Raw genomic sequence first — 17,827 nt, 5'->3', positions numbered from 1 at the left:
CTGCGGGCTCAGTTATGACCATCGATTATCAATAAACGGATGATCGCACTCGAAAAACTAGTTTGATTAACCAGTCCAGAAGCTCGTGCTGCAGCGACTTCAAAGTTTGACGCGTTTTGTACAGAGCTGAGTTCTTTTCTCCTCCTCGAACCAGAAGAAGTCAAAAGGAGGCTTTGTTCCGGCAGGGTGGAGTTGAACGTCAGTTGAGAAATGTTCTTGAACAAGTGCCTTAGACAAAAACTATGTTTCTCTACTTATATGATGTAAAACAACAGTTACATTGTAAGTGATGTAGTCTTTCTCCCGCAATTGAAATATAAAATGTTTTTTGTATATTCACGTTCATGACTTATTTCAAAGTTAATTTTTTTCAACCTAGTTGTTTGATACCTATTACGTTGGCATTTCTGTAACGTGTAAGGCCCAGTTGGGCATGACATATGACTTGCGATGTGTCCATATTACAGGTATCTTATGTAAAGTTCAGCGACAAATACCTAAGATCAGATGGGCTCATTTCGGTCTTTGGTCGATATTTCCAATGGATATGCCATAAATCACGCGCAGGAAATACAGGCTGAACAAAACTTTCGACCACCAAACCCATTTTTGCGTTAAGACTTCTTGGAATCAAAATACGGAGGGAGCGTAGGAGTTCAACCATAGACTTCTTTGTTTTAAGTCATAAGAGTTATAACAAGTTTACCGTCACCGTTATTTACACCACTTTCGTTAACCTGTGAAGTTCCGTTGTTTATGGAACCTCCTCCACCTGCGGCTCCTACTTCGAAAGTTCCTACCACTCCACCACCGGAGTATCCGCCTCCTCCTCCAGGGAGAACCAAACCGTAGCCCCCTCCACCAAATCCCCCTAATGAGCCTGTTTTAACACTTTGACCTCCACTTTTAAAGCTTCTTGCTTGTCCATTCATACCCTCGCCATCGCCCCATAAGCCCGCTCCAGTACCAGATAATATACCTGGATTAGTTATTCGACCCCCAGATCCCCTGATGCCTCCATTCCTCGTCCCATTTGGCCCAGCTTGTCCCGGGTCTCCGTCTAAGTTAATACTTCCTCCCCCACCTCCCCCTGCTATTATTATAGGTGAATTGTCTGCAAACGTGACAAAGGTACCTCCACCCCCTCCTCCTGGGTTTTCTGGGAAATCAAAGTTGACTTGTCCTTGTTGCCCGATTAATATTTTTAACTTTTGTCCTCGGCTAAGTTCAAAGAAACCGGACATTTTGGCTCCTCGACCTCCAAGTTTCCATCCAGAACAATTTGCGCAAGTACCATTGGCTCCTGAAGCTCCAAACGCTTCGATAAAATACTTTCCTGTATACGGAACTTTCCACTCTTGAATACCATTGTTAAGATGAACTTGACCTTCCAGTGACGTACCTAAGTACCCTGATGTATTAGTTGGACCCACAGGTCCTTGTCCACCGAGCGTTGTGAAAACAAATCGCATAATGGGAAGTGTAATCCAATGACCATATACGAATCCTCGTTTTACGGTCAAGTCTTTGAAGTGGCTTGCAAATTGAGAAGATGAATTGTTGAGTTCACACTGACTGTCATCTTTCGCAAAATTAAATGATAGACATCCTGGAACAGATAAGCATCTTTGTGCACACGAAGAAACGCCTTGACTGAACTGTACTTTTGTCACGTGTCCTAACATGACATGACCTTCCAGAAAGATTAGATATGAAGAGCGGATTTTGTCACTCTTATAGACACCCTGAGCCCCAAACACTGCTGTCAAAACCAGTTGGAATAAAAGAAAACTGGGCATTCTGTGTGAGAAAAAAATAGCAATTTAGCAATTAATAGCGAGGAAAGCTCCAAGTTGTGTGCATCAGGCTTTATAATATATATATTTTTTATTCCCCGAACAAAACAGTAATATAAATTTAAAAAATCTCATGTTTTACATCAAATATTTCGCTACGGCCTCATTTTGAATGGGTGGGTTTTTTGGTGCCGCCTCGGAAATGGCCAACTGTAAGAAAACAGAAGGGTAAATTTTTGTCAATTAAAGATATCGAAAAACGAATACCACAGCATCATCACATAAAGATGGAGATTTGTCGAAATGACGTCACTGAGACTTTTTTCTACAGCATGTTCCCCCAATGCCTACGCCAATGTTCTTGAAGTTTGAGCTTTTTCGAGACATTTTGGCATGAAGTTTATATGGCTAGAAAAACCGGTGTAAAACTGGACAATTAGAAAACGAAGCGCTTTTGAAATGCAATTCATCTCATAGCAGTTTCAATCCTTTTAATATAAAAACGTGTTTAAAAAAAATCATGTGGATATCTTTAGCCGATTGCAAGAAGGATTTGATTAGCATGCTTGAGGTTCTTTTGTTGGCGTTTTCGTAAATATTTTGGTATACATTAACAAATGAATTTGGAAACTGGTCGTTAAATTTTTTTGAAAGTCTGATATGCTCGAGATTACTCGTCGTTTTAAATGACCTTCAGGTTTCAACATCATCGAAAACTTGTAACGTAATAAAATAACGACTCCAATGCGCTATTGTTTGGCCGCGAATTTCGTTTTTACGTGTGAGGACCTCTTATTTTTCAGAGGTATTGTCTCCAAGTTTTTCACGTGAACAGCAGTAACTAACAATACATTTGAAATACACAGAAATACCAGCTATTGCTATCCACGAAAATATGAAAACAATAAATGGATCTCACTTGTAAACATAAAATTTCCTACAAAAAAATTGGCGTTTTGAAGTCCTTATTTTCTGCGTTACAAGTTTTCAATGATCATGAAACTTGAGGGTCATATAAAACGACAATTAATCTCAACAATGTCATATTTTTTTAAAAAAATCTATCAAGTGGTTTCCAAATTATTCGCTTATTTTTTAAAGTAGACCAAGATTTTAACAAAACCGCTGACAAGAGCACTTCAAAACATACTAATCAAATCCCTCTTTCTAGCAACCGGCTAAAGCTACCCCCATTATCTTCCAAACACGTTTTTTAAAAAACTTAAACTACAATAATGTGAAATTGAGCATCAAGACTTTCCACTTTTTACTGAATTTTTAACCACAAATTTTCATCCCAAAATATCTCGAAATGCTTTCATCGATTTTTCTCAAACTTCGGGAGCATTGGGGCAGGCGCTTAGAGAAACAAGCTCCCTTGAGCAATTGTGGGGAAAAACTGCGAGTGCCGAAAAAAATAAGCCTGTTCCAGTCTCAGATAGTGGGAATGACACGTAAGCATAAGTCACCGCGCTTTCTCAATTTCGCGGACCGACTATCTCGGAGCCTGGAACAGGCTACGAAAAATAGGGCTGCAAGTAGAATAGATAATGACCATGTTGCTATGACAACTCTGATGTCCAACAGATTTTTATCTTTGTCTGATAAAGCTGTGGTAATTGTTTTTCCATATCTTTGTTAATGGCGACGTAGTTAATGCTCAAACTTGGAAGGTGTTAGCCATGAAAAATTCAATCTAGCTGATAGGAGAAAACCTTCTTGAAGGTGTTTTATATAAAAGTTCCTGCTAGTAGTTGTTACATCAGTTGACTCTGAGATTTTAAACGCGCGTCAAATTTCATTAAGAGTTATCGTCTGTTTAAAAAGTTATATCAGACACTTTTTTTAATGTTTCATACGATATCTAAACCCCTCGCAATTCATGCATCACCGTTTTCACATTTCCCACAATACCCCTCCTTTACCTCTAAAAATTTTGCATTTTCTTGGGATGACTGTAATACCCAGGAAAAATTGAAAACAATGGCTATGCAAAACTTTGGGAGGTAAACAAAGTGTATTATGGGCAATGTCAAAATGTTGAGTCGGCTTAAACAAACGTACTCGGTTGGGCTTCGTTTTTCTGGCCCAGCCTTGATCTTTGCGGTGTGTCCATGTAACCTGATCTGAGACAGTCTTTGATTCTTGATTCCACGCTGTGAATTCCGGATTCCAGGTACTGGATTCTGGATTCCTTGTCAGTGGAACTTGGATTACGGATTACAATCGCTAGCGGAATTCCGAATTCCCTGAGCTATATTCCGGATTCCAAAGCCCAGGATTCCAGATTCGCCAAAAAAAAATTTCCGATTCCAGATTCCACAAACAAAAATGTCCTGGATTCCGGAATCCGGTTTACCTCACATGAGACGAATGTTGGGATAATTTTACGTTTCTGGGAAACTGCCCACCTACCCCTTCCCTAAGCCAACATTTTGCCCTAAGTAAGAACTAAGTGTTAATGTTGGTTTAGGGGAGGGGTAGATGGGCAGTTTCCCAGAAACGTAAAATGATCCGAATATTGGATGACAGCGATACGCCTCAGATGATTCACATATATTACTTCCCACAGCCACTTGGCTTAAGAACATTTTCCACCATCTCTCAAGTCAACAAAAAATATGTAGTAAGCTTGGCAGTTAAGGTTGAGGCGTCGTAGCTGTCACTTTTCCAAAATTTAATTAAAAAATGCTCCCTCATTTACAATGCGAGGCAATTAGAATTGTAATCGGTATGTCAATTATAGTGAATGTTCTAGTTCACTTTTTTTCCTCTTTTTGCTTAAACTTCCTTCCGGCTAAGGGGTTGGCTGTCGGCTAAGGACTCATATGGGAAAAGGCATTAGGATCGAAGCAAACTCGAGACAATCTTTTCCTGCTTCTATTTAAAGTTGAGCTGTCATTTCGCATAAAGATGGTGCGAAAATTAGATCAGATGCATGAAACACACAATGTACCAATTTATATGTTGACATTAAATCAATGGAAGTCGTTAGCAATTACAGAAGACAGCAATTGGATTGTCTGCGAAGGGTCTAACGTTCGAATCGAATTCGTTTACAACATTCATCCTTAAATTTTTAAAAGTCAAGAAATGGTAAAGGCATTAATTAAGGAAAACCCTATAATGACACGGTAGAGTACAGTACAAGTTTCTCCAATTCTCACCCTATTGAATGCCCATTTATTTGTAGGTTGTTTTAAAAACCCTCACACCTTAAATGGGACTTTTTCTTTGGGAAAGTGTTAAGAATACCCTCGAAAAACCCCAGTTGCCTTAATATACATTACGGACAGTTTGGTATTGATGAACCAAATCGGTTTTTCACTAAAACCAATAAACCTAATGTCTTCGTTTTGACTGTCAGCCGTATAATCTTACTCATTTTCACCAGGATAACAGTACTAGTCGATTTGTAACGACTTTAATGTTTTACAAAAAAAATCTTATCCTCACTTTTTTAAAATTACCAAATAGAAACACGTCTTTTTATCCAAAACTTACCTTTTTTAGGAAATAAGGGGAGATGATTCTCTCCTTTAAGATGAGTGAAACATAATCCACGAAATTATACACCAGCCAGATGTGTTTGTCGAATTCATACTTCTTCTATTTGTCCATGAACGATCTGCTATTGGTTCACTGACTGACTTTTCTTGATGGGAGACTCCAAGTCATTTCTACTCTGAGGCACTTGAGTAAACATAAACACAAATCGACCAAGACGTTTTTAGCAGTTGTTGGCGAGATATAAATGTATTTGATTTTTACATCTTTTACGATATACTCAATGGATTTTTTAACTACACAAGTCTACTGGAAGCAATACAGAAGGAGATTAAACAAATGTTTCGTGTGGTTTCGCGGCGCCAAAGTCTTTTACAGTAAAACAGAAAGAGGTTTTCTTGAAATGTACGTGGTCATCTTTCTTTTCCAAATATTGATTCACGTGTGTCGGTGCAATTAGAAATATACAAAATAAGTTAACAGTACTAAAAATGGTCACCGCTAATCTAATCGGTACTCACAAATGGAAAAAGATCATTTTTCTTGAAACTTAAATCTAAACAGAAAAAATTGAACGTGTTAAGTATTTATTATAATAAACTAACTTCGACGGTGAGTACTTATTGAAACTACTGGAAGATAGTTAATTAAAAACAGCAAACCATAGTAACCATAGACGACTTCCCATGAAGGTTCAGTTTACTTAAGAAGTTTTCCGCGATAATTAATTTTATTTCGGTTTCGTGCTTTAAACTTTTGAGTAAACTGCTGTAACAAAGACCTGTTCAAACGTCATATCTCCACCGTTTGGGTGTGGGTGTTAGTGTGTGTTGTAACATAATGGTATATTCAATGGCAAGGCATAGAAAAAGATGCTGACTTTGCCATTGTTTTTACAAAAGTTCTAGTAGGGATAGAAACTAAAGGAAAATTTACTACGACGTCACAAAGTTGGTATATTAATCTCTTGTTTCTGAAATATAACTTCCTTTTAACGAAATCTTTTCTGAGTATAAATGAAACAGAAATAATTGATGTGAGGAACATGGCATATAGTAGACCCCTTTCCTGTCGGTTGTTGGGAACTCCTTTAAATTGATTCAAATTTTGCTGACACAACCCGGCTGTTAAGGAAAAGAATTGCTGTCGAGATAAAATAAGTTAAGATAGCTTTATTTTATTTAATACTGAATCTTTGGATAATGCAATTCTAGAGCTCTGATTGGCGTAACGATCATGGAACATGTTTCAATTTTGTTAAGCCCCACATTTTGTATCTGGATCGTTACCCTTGTTAATAGTAATATACTGTTAGTAATGAGTTCTAAAAGACTGATGATACAAATATTATGAGTAGCGCCGCTAGCAGGGGACGCAGTGGACCTGCGACGTCATTCAATATGACCGCCATCTTGGGTGACTGAAAAGCAAAAAATTACAATAGTCTGATCGGTGAATGGTCTAAATTAAGAACAGAAATGAATTAAAATCAGTAACAATTTGAGTAAAATGGCCTGTGTAGATTTAGACAATGACAGGTTGCAGCTTGCCCAGGACTTTTTCCCTTCCATTTTCTAAGCGAAAAAGCCCTGTGGCCGGGGAGCTTGGACAGGTCAGGGTAATGAGCTGCTGGACGGGTTGCTAAAGTACGCTAAAGTCTCGCTCTGTTTTCATCCCCGTTGTGATTTTTTTGTAAGCTCTCTCTACTTTGTTACAATGGAATTTAAGAAGCTATTTCATTCCATTTTCCGGGGGGTCCAACATTTTTACGAGAAAAACTCTCTTTCATCCTCTATAACTTCAGTGCGAAAGATTTTCTAGTTGAATGGTCGAAGCGCGGGCGCTACAAACAATGAAAGGTGGCAAACTGGAGGGCTGCTGCGGTTTCGAATTGGACGTAAAACGATTTTTTTCACACATGATTAGCTAGTCAAGGAGCTCTTTTGCGTACGAAAACATGACTATTCAGTGTGTTTATAAAAGGAAAACTACTTAAGACTATTTTGTATGATTTTTGACCAAAATGGGGCCAAAAACTAGATTTTTGCAAATGAAAAATAGCTTGTAAGCGCAGTCACTGACGCTCGCCATAATTATTCAAAATGTGTGTCTAGGATTAATAAACAGCACAAACTCATGCTGGGAAAAACTCAAAGAAAAACACTCAAGGTTCCAGGCTCACTTCCGCTTTTTTGTCGATTCCGGTTTTTGTGTTCCTCCCCGAGAAGAGTCTTTTCGGGGGAGGAGCGCGGGTTCATTTCCCGAATTTCGAGTGGCTAGTGTCTTATTATTAATGTTTTCATTTTGCTGCCGGTAATAGAGCCTATTAGGGGTGTAACTCTCTTCTCTACCATCTCCATTGCCAAATACGTCCGAAGGTTAAGGAATGAGAAACTGGTTAAAGGAGCTGTGTCACGAAATTCAGACAAATTAGGTAAGTACAAAATGTCCGTTAAATTAAGACAAACATAAAAAAACCGCTTAAAACATTAAAGAAAGTTAAAATAACACAACAGATACAGTAGACGCCACGGATGTGCAAAACTGAAGAAGACTGAAACGGATTGAAGTTAGGGTTTTTGAAAACTGTTCAGCCTAACAGCTTTTCAAAGTTGATGTCTGCTGTTTGCAACTTCAAAAATAATGCCTTTACTTACTTTAAGTTCCATAGCGGTTAAGGCCAAGTAATTGGCAAAATTAAACAAAATGAACTGGACTGCCGTGACACAGCCCCTTTAAATAAATCTGAAACCTTCGCAAACAATCGCGGCAAACGATAATTACGCCCTGAGGGTGGACCTCCACGATCGCGTCATTTTCAAGAGCGTGCGCACGTAAATTTTACGCGCGTAAATAAAATAAAGGCGATGTATGAAAGGCCAGGCGTAACTCACTCAACTTTTAACCTTTATACGTGGCCTTCCATACTGTGCCTGTACTATATATTTACGTACGTAAATTTCAACGCGCGCACGATTGGGAAAATCCACTTGCTGAGGTGACATTTTTGTGGGGTAGAAGTGATTCAACATTTCCACTTAAGGTGATTCCCTAGTTTTGCACTGCGCATCTCTTACTGCGCATAACAAGATGGCCGCCGTAAAAGAGAGCTTTGAAGTAATATTATTAAAATGAAGTTGACTGAAGAGAAACGCTATTGGAATTTTTGCTTGCTGTTGTTTCTTGCCGAGGTGAGACTCAGTGTGTTGGGAATCTGCATAACGTAAGCAGTACGCGTGTTGCTGAGTTCGACCTCCTCTCCGAGAACCTCGATTTTGGATGTTTAACTTGTGCTTACTCACTTTGATTTTCATTTAAACACTTTCTTTATCACATTGTGTCCTAAATATGATATCTCGATGTAAATTCTGTAAAAACGGATTTTTTAATACTTTCTTCCCCCTTTCACATACATTCTATTTTGAAACTCGCCCCAGTCCTCTCTCAAAAATCGGAGAAAATGCGTTTGGTGCACACTTTCTGCAGCTCTACCGCAAAAACGAGTACGGTGACCCCCTTTTTTTATTTCATGATTTTAATAAGGACAGTGCTTCCTTTCAATGAGAAAAAAATTGGCACAAATCTATGTTCAGTTTTTTGGCAATTTTACTAAATTGTACGGATTGAGCCATCACGGGTCGAAAAGCGCGCGTCCAATTTAATCCTACTTTGGAGCGTAAAGTAAAAACAAGGGCATTAAAAGGCATTTTTCTGGTACGTAAGTGGATAAACAATACATTAAAGTCAAATTCTGTGTGATGTCACATGCATCATCGAAAAAATCTCTCCTTTTTGTCTAGTTTTGCGCTGCCCGCGGTTTTTGTAAAAGGGTCCTAAATAGCCGTATTTGTCAGCATTGTGACGTCAAAACGAGCACGGTGACCCCCACTTTTTATTACTTTTTTATCATCTTCTTGACTTGTTACATCAGTGTGCCAAGTTTTAGCTAAAATCTATGTTAGGTTCTTTTACTATGGAATCACCTTAAATTGTTTGAAAAACAAATTTCAATAAGTCATCCAGATAAAAAGGTGTAACTCATAGAATATGTTCTTTTCTGTAAAGACACTAATGAATTAATATTTTAACAAATTTATCTTGACAGCATTCATGGACTAAGAGTTTCCATAAATACCTAAAAGCTCCCTTACTTTGAGCATCAAGTTATGATTTTTTCCAGTTATAATGCGATATTCATGCAAAACAACACGTGCTCCCATACATGATTCCTCGTTCCAGGTATTAAAAGGACCAAAGCAAGGCATAGGGTGATTAAAGGATGTCAATCAAACTTAACCAACTTGAAGAACCAGAACATTCACGGTTTCTTCGATGCTGGGATCATTTTTGACCTTGGGCAAAACGAAATTATCGAAAACATATCTTGCTCAGAATTTGTTTTTTTTAAACTCGTCCAAACAGATGAGTCCTTTGTGGGATTCGTTTCTGCATCATCGCTTTAAAAGGCGTTACCAAAAATGTTTGTTGATACTTGGGGTGCTTTTTCGATGCTGGGATCATTTTTGACTTCGGGGCGAAACGAAATTCTCAAGAAAAATATTTTGCTCAGAATTTGTTTTTATAAACTCGTCCAAACAGATGAGTCCTTTGTGGGATTCGTTTCTGCGTCATCGCTTTAAAAGGCGTTGCCGGAAATGTTTGTTGATTCTTGGGTACTTTTGAAGGTTTCAGAAACAAAACATTTGGCGTCTTGTTTTTTTCCTGGAAATAGTAGATTAAAGTCTCAAAAAATACATTATTTGACGTACTCTGTCCGATATTGTCGCACTACATGCGCTGAAATAAATTTCGAATGTGGGCCCGTATATTTCGGCATTTTGAGGTAAGTGAATAATGAAATAGAATAATAATTGTTCTTTTTAGTATGTACCATTCGACTCCACGAAAGTATTGACCCAAGAAAGGAGCAATCCCCAAATTGATTCCTTAATTCCTTTTTCTTTTTTTGTACTCAGAAATCAAATTCTTGAACCTACAGATATATAGAGAATTTTAATTTTTGTACACTCAAAGAATTTGCACTTCGAAGCGCGTGATTTGATACACGTTTACGCGAAAAAAATCATTTGTTTTAATTCAAGTTAGTTTTCATTATCGGTACGTATACATTCGGAGTTCCCACATGCATTCATGAAGATAAATTGTGTCCTAATACATTTGTACTGGTGTTTAATCATTATGTTATGTAAAACGTGAAACGTTTAAGATCCACGTAATAAACCAGTGAAAGTAACCGGGAGTAAAGTAGAGCACTCTTATGGCTAATTCAAAAAATGTTCTGATATATCTATTTAGTAACGAGTTAACCTTCAATGTCGATGAAAAAATTGAAACATTCTTCTCTCAACAACATTTCTCACGTTTTGCCGATACTATCTACTTCAGAAAAGAAGCGAACTTCTCGGGGCCGCCCCCAGCCCTTTAAAACAATGTTGTGCCGCTTACGGAGGGAAACAAAAAGAAAGCAACATCCCAACTTTGAAGAATATAGAGTAGGAGGATACTTAGGGTACTACGGGTTGTTTCTTTTCCTGCGGAATTCAACGAAGAAAAGTATCATTAGATGATCTTTTAAGTTTAACCGCAACTCTAAAATTGTTTTCTTTATATACTATATATACTTTAGTAGAACCCCGGTAACTCGAACTCTGAAGGGAATCCAAAAACAGTGGGGTTAACGAGATCGATTGAATTGTCAATTTCTTGTGTTAATAATGAATAGTTGATGATTTTAAGTACTCAAGTGTATAGCACAATCTGAATTTAACTTACTTCATCAGAAACGTAACGGTAACATGATTATGCTTTTTTACGTAAAAAAGGCGACCTGTTGGTTGCACCATTTAAATTCAAATTGATGTAGTGTTAGGTTTAGTGTTTTGCCTGATTATAGAGTTACGAGAACCAGAATTCGATTTATTGGGGTAAATTTCAGTGACCTTTTGATCAAGGTAAAGGAAATTTAGTTTGAGTTAGCAGGGAATTCAAGTTATCTGAGTTTGCGTTAACCGAGTAAAAATGACTGAAAAGTGGGGTGAAATCCAAAAGAAATTGGACTTTAAGTTCGAGTTAGCGGGGAATTAAAGTTATCGGGGTCTACTGTAGCAACTCAATATGGAGCGGGGAAGGGGTTGAAGTAGGCGGCAAGAGGGGGGTGGGGGGGCAGGGGTACAGCCCTGATTTTAAAGTAGGTAGTTAGTTCACAGTGCGTGTAAGGCCCAGGTCACAAAGTCGAACTTTTCAGGAGACGAACCAAAATTAGTGAGTTTAATAAGTTCATGAATAGTTAGATGTCTGGCTCAGTTAACTCGAGTTTGGATCGTCCAACACGTTTTATCCGTCCGCTTCAGACGGATAGAACGTCTGGAGATCGTCTCCGAGACAAACGTCCATCTTCACTTGCGGCGAACTAAACAGATAAATTAAACATTTGTATGAGAATGTATATTTAGCCTCGTTCGGGAGAAAATTTCCTTTTTGGTGTGATTCAGTTGACTGGTTCGACGCGTCCTAAAGGTCGACGTCTGACCCGACAGACGATCTTAACTTAATTTAGGTCGACCCAAATTAGAGTTAAGTTCGTTTCATGAAAAGTTCGACGTTTGGCCTAGGCCTAAGCTTGGGTTTATTACTTATTATGTATTACTTATTATTACTTTAAGTTATTACTTAATATTCATTACAGTGAATTTACTAACAGATATTAACTAGTGCAAAATAGCCACAAGAAAACAAAGGAAGACAATGGAATTAGTGCATAATAGTGCTTAGTTTTGACTACTACTTATTTCACGGGTTAAGGTGGCTCCGTCATTGATGCAGGCGCATTTAGCCGTGACGAAGTTTTCGTCATAACTTTTTCGTTTTTAACGCGATGGCTGCTAAACTTTGCAAAGAACACCAGATATCATTCGGCAATATTGCGAAATATTGCGATTTCATTGATGGTAAATATATTTTGCTAAATTAGCGCTTAAAAGGTGGCTCCTTCTACCTGATAGTAATTTATATTTGAAATTCCAAAACAATTTCACAGCTGAATTTTGAGCGACTTTTAGTTACGGACTTCTGCTACAACGATTTTTCTGAAATTTCTCTGGCATATCTACTATAGCAATTAAAGCTATCAGGATCGGGTCTCTGGTTTTCAATTACATCTTTCCTTGACCATGCGAATCGATTTCAACTGAAGTGACAAATGGGCCTCAATATTTGTTTTAGTTTGCGATATGATTAACGCCCAAAAGGCTTAATAATGGCTTAACTCCTTGATATAAAACAATAGGCCACAAGCACAAACCAAAATGGCGCGAAAATGCCGGAGGAGAATTCCAACACTGTGCCGTTGCTTAGTGATATTGATATCACACTCTTATCAGACGAGGAACTGTCGAGGCTACGAGACGTATTTGAGAGGCAATGGGTCCTGCACGAAATCAACGCCAAAAGAAAAAGGTAAAATATATACAACTTATATTATTTCATCAGGAAGGTCAGGTTCATAAAAATGCCTGTACCCTAGGTGTCAAACTTACAGTAATTAAGAGAGTGGTGTCCACCTTTTAGTGAATACGTAAATAAAGAACAGCAGGGCCGAATCTAAGTGTCATTTTAATGGAAAGCACTGAGAAGGTACTCATTTTCACTGATCAATGACTTTTAAATCTCCTCACTAGAAAACTCGAGCAAGAAATCAAGGAACTTGAAGAGAAAATCGATCAAAGATCTCGCAGTTTGCACAGGAAAAATATCGCACAAAGCTGCAATATCTGTTTGACAGTTAAAGTGGCATCAATATCGGCACTGGTCTGTGAAAGCTGCAGTAAAAAGACGTGTCCAAGATGCGGGAAAAGAGATGAAGTACGATTTATATCCCAATATTTTTTTGGGTGATCTTGATATATAGTCTTAAAACTTAAGGCATTAGAGATCTTTAGCGGATTCATAGACTAGAGGCCTGACTAATAGTTTTTAAAGAGGATTTTTATTTTTGACAGTGCAAGTGGAGGTGTGATTTATGCTTGAAGAAACGAGCAAGCCTTATCATAACTGGCGCATGGTACAGTGATGTTGAGTTTTGTGAAAGATTCCAGGTTCAAGTGATGCTTAATAAAATTGCTGAAGAATTTGTGAGGCGAACGGAGGTGGTGTGTATAAGAAGATTTTTAAAGACACTTCTTTTGATCTTCCTTAGTCTGTTGCAGGCGTTCAGATCGTGCGGACGGCGCGAAGAGGAGTGAGCAGGAAAATCCGTTCTCTTATTTCGCGCCGCACTCCACTATCTGAACCCCTGGAACAGGCTAGATCTTCCGCTGTAATACATTGATGAGGGTTTTATCCAATGAGGCGCATAACTCCTCCAAGATCTAGATCTGCAAATATAATTGTTCATATCATGCACGAAAGCCGAATCCAATGATTGGTTTAATTAAAGTTCCAGTCTCATAACCTGATTTGCCTGTTAGTTTCAGAATATGAAAAGTATTTATTCTAGCAGACATTCTTAATACAGCACTAGTTTTCACCCCTCGAGTGGTTGTTTTTTCCTGATCCTCACTATGTTTTTGAGGCAGGAGTTAGCCTATTCTGTCTTCAGATAACGTATAAAATCTTCTGCTGTTTTCCTCGACTCTTCCAATTCCAAGTCTGAGTCACCTGTCGATATCAATTCACTGTATTGATATCGCGGGGTTCCTTGTAATTTCCAGGACATAATGCATGGCGTTATCAGTTATCGTAAATTGGCTTATCTTAGGGCGGTTACCAAACGTCAGAACTGACTGGCTGGACCTGTTATCTCTTGAAAATGAAATGGGTTGTTTTCGATTGTTTCGCCAAAGACTCATAAATCATGACTATATTTAGGAGTAAACTGTTCTGGCTGACCTTAGATAAGTAATAAATCATCAGAGCTTTCCTGACATAGCTTTATTGTTTTATACAATATAAAGAGAAATCTGAAACCTCGTACCCTTCAGTCCTAGAAGATCGATTTAGAGACTGAACTTTAAAGGTCGTTCTAAAAAAATCCTTCTCAACGTAGGCAACTTGCAGAAGGAGAGATGAGCCAGCTGTTAGAGTTTCATCACCCCCTTACGAGCCACCGAGCCTTTGCAATGCTCCTTCTTTAACCCAAAGACAGCAACAGCCTCAAAGCACTTTGAAGTACACTCAGAGTCAGACAAGGCTGCACGTAAAAAGGTACCAAGGTGGAGATGATGATTCCGATGCTGACGGAGATGATGACGACGTTTTTGAAGAAGATAATAACGAGCAACCAATGTACTCGGACGAATATCTCAGCTTTCCTCACCCAGAAGAACAGAGTCAAGGCGAGACGAGTGGTTCTTCGTTTATCCTTTCCTCATCAGTAGACGAAGAAACGTTTGGCGACGAGTTGCAGGATGCATCAGGATATGAACGTAGCTGGTTAGTCAGTTAATAATGCTAATATCACTGAGTGGAGTCCAATTCGGTCTGTAATCACACTCATGATTAATCACTCGTATGGTTACAGACCGAATCAGACGAATCAGTCAGGGCAGTATAAAACTTATCTCTATTCAAGATATGAGAGAGTTTAAGACTGCATTCATGTGGCACATTGTCTGACGATTTTACATTGATTTTTTAGTACTCCTACAGACTACCATGAGCTGGAAAATCAGACAACACAGCGAAAAGTAAGTCATTAATGATTAGTTTACTATAAATTTTTCTTGTCTTCCCTAAAACTAACGAAATCTATAAAGTAAGAAGGATAATAATAAGTGATATTAATTTGGAACGCTTTTTTATAAAAGAGTATTTGTGAAAGCTTACAATTCGGTGGTCTTTCCAGGCCCTGATGGCTGACGGCTTTAGATTTAGAATTGTCGTCGCAGAGTAAGGCCAGGGCAACACAGCCAGGCAACAATTTGAATGTTGCCTGAAGATAGACACTAGGGAGCTGGGAACGTCATTCTCTTTGTGGTTCTTCATATGCTTTTGTACATTATGCAAGCAAATTATTCTTTGAGCATTTTTGCTAGGCAAAAGCGTTAAGCATTATTCGAGTAATTTAGTGGCATATTCTTGGAAAATTTTTAACTTTCTTCTCAGAGAAAGTAAAAATTAAAACATTTTTTTTGAAGAAATATATCCAAACTTCACCCTAATTCGGGGATCTTTTTTTGCTGTATTAAAACTATTAACTTGCTTACATTGTTGTTATACCACTTATACATTTTTGTTAGCCTTAATAAACTCTCTAAAAACGCTAAGAATCTATAAAGCAAAACTCTTAATGATGAGCATCATCCTAGCATTTTAATGACTAATTTGAGGGCAACGGAGCATTTTAGTGGGAAAAATGGACCATTAAAGTGGAGCATTTTAGTGAGGAAACAATAGTATAATTTACAAAAGCTTAGTTCTTCAAGTGGACAAGAGTAAGCTCCGAGGCCTGAAGTACTGTGAGACGGGCTTACGTTTCATGCTTTTGTTTTAGTTTTCTTATCGGGAAAAACTGCAAGGTCTAACATTTGCAAATGTGAAACACAAACAGTATCCTGCGTGTTAGTGTGGCCGGTATTTGAACCCATGCCTACAGCTAACCAGACCCGCTTTTTGGTGAATAAGCAGTTATTCTGAATATGTTTGTTGAAGCATACTAAAACTTCAAGTTAAAAGTAATATTTCCTGCAATGCGATTTTTTTCCTTTCCATGTTTCAAAGGGGGTATCTAATACGTTGAGAAAAAGATTTTGAAAACAAATATTAACTGATAATTAAAAAGCGACATTTCAAAATTTTTAAATTTCTTTTATAATTTATTATACTTCATATAAGGTAAAAACATCAAAAATTTATAGGGGTAAATTATTACCCCGAAAAGTTTTTCATATCTGAATCAAACTCAGCTCTAGTCCGTGCTAAGCTAAACTGATCTTTATTGTTTTTCATGAAGATTGCAGTGTCTACATTGTCAAACAACCAGGGCGTATGCCCAATCATTCAAATGGTTTCTCTTCGCAAAAGTACTCTCTTTTATGGAGGATCTGGATCAGGTATACTTTAAACATACTCACGGTATTGTGGAAGGGTGTCTCGGAGGAAAAGGTATTGGCAGATTAAACAAACAAAAAAAACACACAAATAAAGTGGAGTGAGATTCAATGGGACACGCATCAGTTGATTGAACGGATCTTGAGATTTATACCCTACTCAATGCAACCCCCTCCGCAGATTTTGCTAGTTGCGAATGACGCATTAAATAACCTGACAAAGGAGAGAAATTTTGGCACCTAGATTGATCGAGTGCACTCTTTCAGGAGCGTAGCCTTCTGTGCGGGACGCTCCAGGTATGACCTCAATCCTTGTTTCAACTTTTATCCTTTCCTTGTAGCTTTAAGTAGTTTTAGGTACCTGTAAAACGGAGCACTGAAACAGATAGGGAGGGAGGGGTAAAATGAGCGCATCTTCGGCCTTCAGGTTTAATTTGTCCTGGTTTAAGTACTGTTACGAGTCACCAACATAAAGTAAGGCCTATATCTCTACTCTAAAATCTTTAATTATTTCTGTTATTTTGGTAACTATTACTTTTTGGATTCCTTCTTTTAAGAAGTAGTAGTAAACGTATGAAGAAGAGATCATCTCCCAGTCCATATCTAAGAGCTCACATATGCATGTTGCGTCTCTTCTGAAGAACAGAGCCATTTTGTGTAAAGCTCAGTGTACTGGGTTATTTAGCGCTCACGAGGTGTCAATGTCGCTGCGTTTATTACAGGTTCCGAGTTTGGTATTAAAGTGGTCGGAGGAAGAATGTGTACAGGTGGCTTCAATGGTGTATATGTCGCCAAGGTAACAGGAGATTCGACAGCAGAGAAGTGCATCAAAGAAGGCAAGCAACAATAATAATCTCTCCAATTTGCAGAATTTGGGTGTCTGTGAAATCTGGAACAGGGCCAGAACACCGCTGAACTTTCCCGGAATACCCCCACAACACCCCTAAAACACCCAAAATACCCCTCTCTACGTTTCTTGAATTTTCGTACTTTTTCAGGTTTAAGTTTTCTAAGACCCCGTCAACTTGGATCCAGACAAATTTTTGAACGGACTACACTTGCACGGATCCGCTTTTCTTTCACATGGGAGCCGTGCAAGTTTTTTGAAGGGCAAACAGTGCTGCAAACTGTAACAGAATTTATCCGTACCCGTGTAAACAGGGTCTAAGTCTTCGGTTCATGTACAGGTATACTATAAAGATGAAGGGAGTCTTCTTTGATGTTCCTCTATTTTAGAAAACAGAGGGAAATAGGCAGGGAGAATAAAATTTTCTACGCTTTATTAAAGCGCTTTTGCAGGTGAAAAAGGACATCCAGTTTACCCTAGGGATACTAACTTTGTGGTATTGTTTAAAGGTGACCAGATTCTGGAATGGAATCACAGATCAATGGTGGATGTATCATTTGAACAAGTCAGGAGTATTATTGCTGATTCGCCAGAGGAAGTCAACCTCGTCG

The 17,827-nt window shown here is 38.3% G+C and overlaps 1 protein-coding gene and 1 long non-coding RNA gene across 2 annotated transcripts; one reads left to right on the top strand and one right to left on the bottom strand.

Annotated features, from left to right (window-relative positions):
* Positions 1 to 336: 336 nt before the first annotated feature.
* On the bottom strand, positions 337 to 1,699 carry LOC140952813 (uncharacterized). Its single transcript, XM_073402261.1, has one exon. It carries the CDS (start codon positions 1,683 to 1,685, stop codon positions 678 to 680), a length of 1,008 nt encoding a protein of 335 aa, XP_073258362.1. The 5' UTR covers positions 1,686 to 1,699; the 3' UTR covers positions 337 to 677.
* A 13,283-nt stretch (positions 1,700 to 14,982) lies between these two features.
* On the top strand, positions 14,983 to 17,134 carry LOC140952736 (uncharacterized). The gene is made up of 3 exons (XR_012167389.1): positions 14,983 to 15,007; positions 16,273 to 16,372; positions 17,092 to 17,134. It is a non-coding gene; the product is annotated as an uncharacterized lncRNA (long non-coding RNA).
* The last annotated feature ends 693 nt before the right edge of the window (positions 17,135 to 17,827 follow it).

Source organism: Porites lutea, chromosome 11 (genome assembly GCF_958299795.1).
Source record: "Porites lutea chromosome 11, jaPorLute2.1, whole genome shotgun sequence".
NCBI classification, from domain to species: domain Eukaryota; kingdom Metazoa; phylum Cnidaria; class Anthozoa; order Scleractinia; family Poritidae; genus Porites; species Porites lutea.
Note: the sequence above shows the minus strand (reverse complement) of the source record. Positions and strands in the feature narration are given on the sequence as shown.

Excerpts from the sequence above, each read along its gene's own strand:
- LOC140952813 (XM_073402261.1), bottom strand. The coding sequence starts at position 1,685 with ATGTTAGGACACGTGACAAAAGTACAGTTCAGTCAAGGCGTTTCTTCG.